At 61.0% G+C, this 4,344-nt stretch overlaps 1 protein-coding gene across 1 annotated transcript; it reads right to left on the bottom strand.

Annotated features, from left to right (window-relative positions):
- Nucleotides 1-2,134: 2,134 nt before the first annotated feature.
- HOXB1 (homeobox B1) lies at nucleotides 2,135-3,622 on the bottom strand. Its single transcript, XM_082704858.1, has 2 exons — nucleotides 3,022-3,622; nucleotides 2,135-2,596 (listed from the first exon to the last, which is right to left on the bottom strand). Exons 1-2 carry the CDS (start codon nucleotides 3,605-3,607, stop codon nucleotides 2,268-2,270), a joined length of 915 nt encoding a protein of 304 aa, XP_082560984.1. The 5' UTR covers nucleotides 3,608-3,622; the 3' UTR covers nucleotides 2,135-2,267.
- Nucleotides 3,623-4,344: the final 722 nt, after the last annotated feature.

Genomic DNA, 4,344 nt, shown 5'->3' with positions numbered 1-4,344 from the left:
GCTCAGCGTTTCCTACAGACAATTCTCGTCCTTTTGACCAGCTCTCTTCCTTTGAGGTCAAAAATGAAATAGATGGGGTTGATCGGCACCCCCTTGCTCTCACACCACAGCCACCCCCCTGCCTCCCCAGCTGTCGGGGTTCTTGCGGCCTTTGGACTCCCCGGGTAACCGGAATCAATATCCGGGGCCGGAGCCCGCAGGCCCGTGTCAGCTCGAGGGCGGGTGAGGAGGGCGGCTTGTTGGCCATCACAGAGCTTCCTGAGCCCCGGGGCCCCCCACCTCCGCCGACCAAAGGTTTGTCAGTGGGACCGGCCCGAGACAATAGCTGCCCCCGCGGGCTCGCTGTTGGCTTGTTTGGAAAGCCTAGAGGCGCTTGGAGGTAAAAAGGTCAGCGCGGGATTGGGGTTTACTCCCGCCCTCTGGCCCTCCGCCCTCCCCCGTCTTCCAGCTGGGCCCGCTGGGCCGGCTACCTGCCCGCCTCCCGCGACCCAGCCCACCCCATCCAGCCCCGTGGCCGCCGCCTCCCCGCTGCCATCCAGCGCCCGGGGACTCTGGACGTTCACCTTGAGCCCGGGGATGGCCCTCTGGAGGCGGCCGGCTAAGGCTAGTCTCCCTGCTAACTCTGGCTTCCCTTGTCCCCACGTTGTGGCCCCCCGTTGGTGGAACGGCTCTGGCTCTGCGATGGGGGCGGGAGTGGGCCGGGCAAGGGTGGGGGTGGGGGGTAACCTGTGTGCCAGTCTGCAGTTTGTCAGGGACCCACCCTCTGACATTTTCTGAGGGAGAGCTGGAGGGGCTGGAGCACATTCCACAGCCTCCCGACCCCCCAGTTCACTCCATCAACATTTCTTGAAGGCCCACTGTATGCCTGGCCTGGCTCTGGGCCTGCGGAGAGAAAGCAGGGGATAGGGGTAGAGGGCTGTTGCCTTCCCCCACACTTCCTCCTCTGTTTTACACCTTTTCTGTTCTCTCCAAACGAGCAGTTTCTCTCTTTTCCTGCCTTCCTCTCAAGACTCTCTCTGGACCTGGACCATTTCCTTCTCCTCCCCCATCTTTTCCCTTCTCTCTTTCCTGGTTCCTCCAATGACCCAAGGACTGACTACTGTTAGACCTGGAGGCTGAGGCCCAGTTCTGCTTGGGACCCACCCAGTAAGTCCTTCTCTTTATCCAGCTGAGATCTCACAGTTCAAATCTTTCCAGCCCAACCAGCCTTCACCAATGCTTCCCCCATCTCTCTCGAGGGCTCTTGGAGTAGGAAGCCTCCTCTACCCGAGGCAGAAGAGGAGAAGCAGTCGGGAAGAGGGGAAAACACAGACTTTATTGAAATGAGGTAGCTGGAGGTACAGAGAGAACCCAATTTGCTTGGGGCTCAGGTTTCCAGAAACTCAGGTGGTGCCCCCACTGTTTCCAAGGTCCGGAGAAAGGCTTGCTGCTGCTAGGAGCTCTCGCTGCACCTGGACCTCCCCAGGCTGCCTCAGGGGTAGAGGTGGAGATCGGGAGGAGGGTCCTGGGTTTTCCAGGAGGCAATAAATAGGGGAGGAACTAGCCGGGGCGTGCCTGCGCCTTCCTGGTAGAGGCTTGCTGGGGGCAGGCCTCGAACAACGTTCCAGAAGTCTCCAGAGTACCAAGTTCCAAAACACTTTGGTGGCTTAGAGATGAGGTCGCTGGTGGGAGGAGGCAGGTCTCAGAAAACAACCTCTGGAGGCTGCGTTAGTGCAATACAAATGTGCCAGGAGGGGGTTAATAAGGTTAGATGGGGGGGGGGGTGTTTTTGGTCTGTCACAAGGCAGCTGGTGTTATTGTAAGGTCTGTGGTGACGGAAGAGATTAAGCATCAGTCCTATGCCTGCACCCAAAAGCCTCCCCCAAGAGACACTTCAAGGCCTTCCCTCTGTGCCAGCCTAGAATGGGGGAGTTGGGATCCCAGCACAGAAGAGTCCTCGCGGCTCAAAGGCACTGAACTGAATACGAGGAAGTTGGAAGGGAAAGGAGAATTCGGGAGGATGACGCTTGCTCCTACCCCACCCACGTGCTGATCCCCAGATGAAAGGCGGAAGGAAGCCTTTCCGTCCAGAGTTGACAGGATTCCGCATCATCGTCTCCCAGGTCTCGGGTCCTATAGAGTCCCCAGCCAGCAACACCCCGCCCAGACCAGAGGAAAGTGTTTCCCTATTCTCCCCAGCTGTAACCTGGCGCCCCTGCCTTGGTGAGGGTCGCCCGACGCCTGGGTTCGGAAGAGCGGAGGAGCCCCCACGGTTGGTGAGGTTTCTTTCAGGAGGTGATGGAGCTGGGCGAGGCCTCTGGGGAGGTGCACGTCGACTGGTCTGATGCGTCTCCAGTCGCCTCCCTGGGACAGCCCGGAGGGGCTGGGGGCATCCGGCCTCCCTCCCGCTCGCGCTTCTTCTGCTTCATGCGCCGGTTCTGGAACCAAATCTTGACCTGCGTCTCGTTGAGCTCCAGGGTGGCGGCGATCTCCACCCTCCGGGCGCGGCTCAGGTACTTGTTGAAGTGGAACTCCTTCTCCAGCTCGGTCAGCTGCCGCGTGGTGAAGTTGGTGCGGAGGCCGCCGGGCGCGCCCAGGCCCAGCTCCGACACCTTGGCTAGGGGCGGGGCGGGAGAAAGGGCCGCGTCAGCTCTCCTCCTCTCCTCCTGCCCCTCTCCTCCTCCCGGGCCAGCTCTGCACCCCCAACGTCTGTCCAGCTTAGCTCTCAACGTGCCCTTGGATCGCCAGACACCCCCAAGGTGACCTCCAAATTCAGACGGACCCCGGCACTTCCGTCCCCCACCCGGCACGGGGTGCAGAGTCCACGTTGGACACAGAGATGAGGAAGCAGGGGTGCGTGCAGACTTCCCTGCAGGGTAGCCGGGCACTCCCTGGGTGGGAAAAGCCCTGCTGACCTGAGATGGGGGCGAAGTGCTCTCACCTGCCCCCACGGGGGCGGCTCCACCTGTCCTACCAGCCCAGGCTGGGGGCACCCTCCTGTCTTTGAGCCCCGGAGAGGAGGTGACCACGCCTGACTCCTACCTGTCTTGGGGGGATTCCTCTTAACCTTCATCCAGTCGAAGGTCCTGGCCGTGGGGGTGCTGGGTTCTGATGGGCAGGGCGATTCCTTGTCCTCCGAGAGGAGCTCAGCATAGGCCGATGCAAAGCTCGCTGTCTGCTCGTTCCCGAAAGGAGGCTGCGGGGGAGGGTACGGCCCCGGGCCCGCTCCACCGGTTCCATAGCCGTCGGACAGGCCCCCTAGCTGGGCCCCATAGCTCGAAGGATGATAATAGCTTCCATCTCCTTCGGGTTGGCCCAGAGGATAGTACTGAGAGGGCCCATAGCTGGGGCTGCAGGCCGCCGGGGCGTACCCCGAGGTCCCGGAGCTGGGGAAGGGCACCCCGAGCGCTGAAGGCGGCTGCGGGGTGGGATAGCCTGAGTTCTGCTGGAGCGCGGGGCTGGGGAGTCCCCCACCATAGCGGGTCTCGCCTGCGTAGCTGTCAACAGCCGGAGCCGAGCTGGGAGGGAAGGAGGTAGGGGCGCTGTGGGCGCTGTGGGCGCTGTAGGCGCTGGGTCCCCGGTTACAGAGTGGGTACTCTAAGAAGGAGTTCATCCTATTATAGTCCATGCGTGGAGGCCGCAGGAGGGTCGGCCCGTTTGGGGGAGACACCCTCTTGCCCTACAACCTTTCGGCAGTATGTCACAGCGCTGAAGCCTGCATCCATGGCCCGGCCCAGCTCGCTTGGGCCAGGGCTCCCCCAGGAAGGGGGTAGGGAGTGGGGGTGGAGGGGCGCATGTGATCTCTCCCAGGCCAATGGGCGCAGCGGGCCAGAGTTTGGCAGCCCCAGCGCCCATCCATCACCCCCCAAGCATTAGCATGACAAAGACACTTCAATCACCCGCAGCCCATCCATCTGAGAGCGACGTGGAAGCGTCAAAAACATCTTTCTTCAAAGACTTTTGGAAAGAAGGGACCAGAGGGAGAGGGGGTAAAAGTTAGAGGAATATTCAAGACTTTCCTCCCCTCCCAACCCCCAAGGCCTTCAATAGGCTCCTGGGTTATTAGATTTGGACAAATTCAACCCAGCTGCCCCTCACTCGTCCCACCCCCAAAGGAGCTCCCCCACCCCACCCCAAGGCTGTAGACTGGGAGGTGGGGAATCCAGCCTCCTTACTTTGCCCAAAACTCCCACCCCAGTCTGCTTTTCCCGATTTATCTTGGGGTGATGGGCTAAGACAGTGGGGGAAGGTGTGTTATCTCGGGCCAAATGGATAACTGTGAAGGAAGAGGGTGCAAAACACCCAAGGGTGGGCCAGGGTCTAGAGTCTAGAGGAAGAATTCATTAACGGAGAGGTGGGAAATGC

Source organism: Mustela nivalis (assembly GCF_964662115.1).
Source record: "Mustela nivalis genome assembly, chromosome: 17".
NCBI lineage: Eukaryota > Metazoa > Chordata > Mammalia > Carnivora > Mustelidae > Mustela > Mustela nivalis.
Note: the sequence above shows the minus strand (reverse complement) of the source record. Positions and strands in the feature narration are given on the sequence as shown.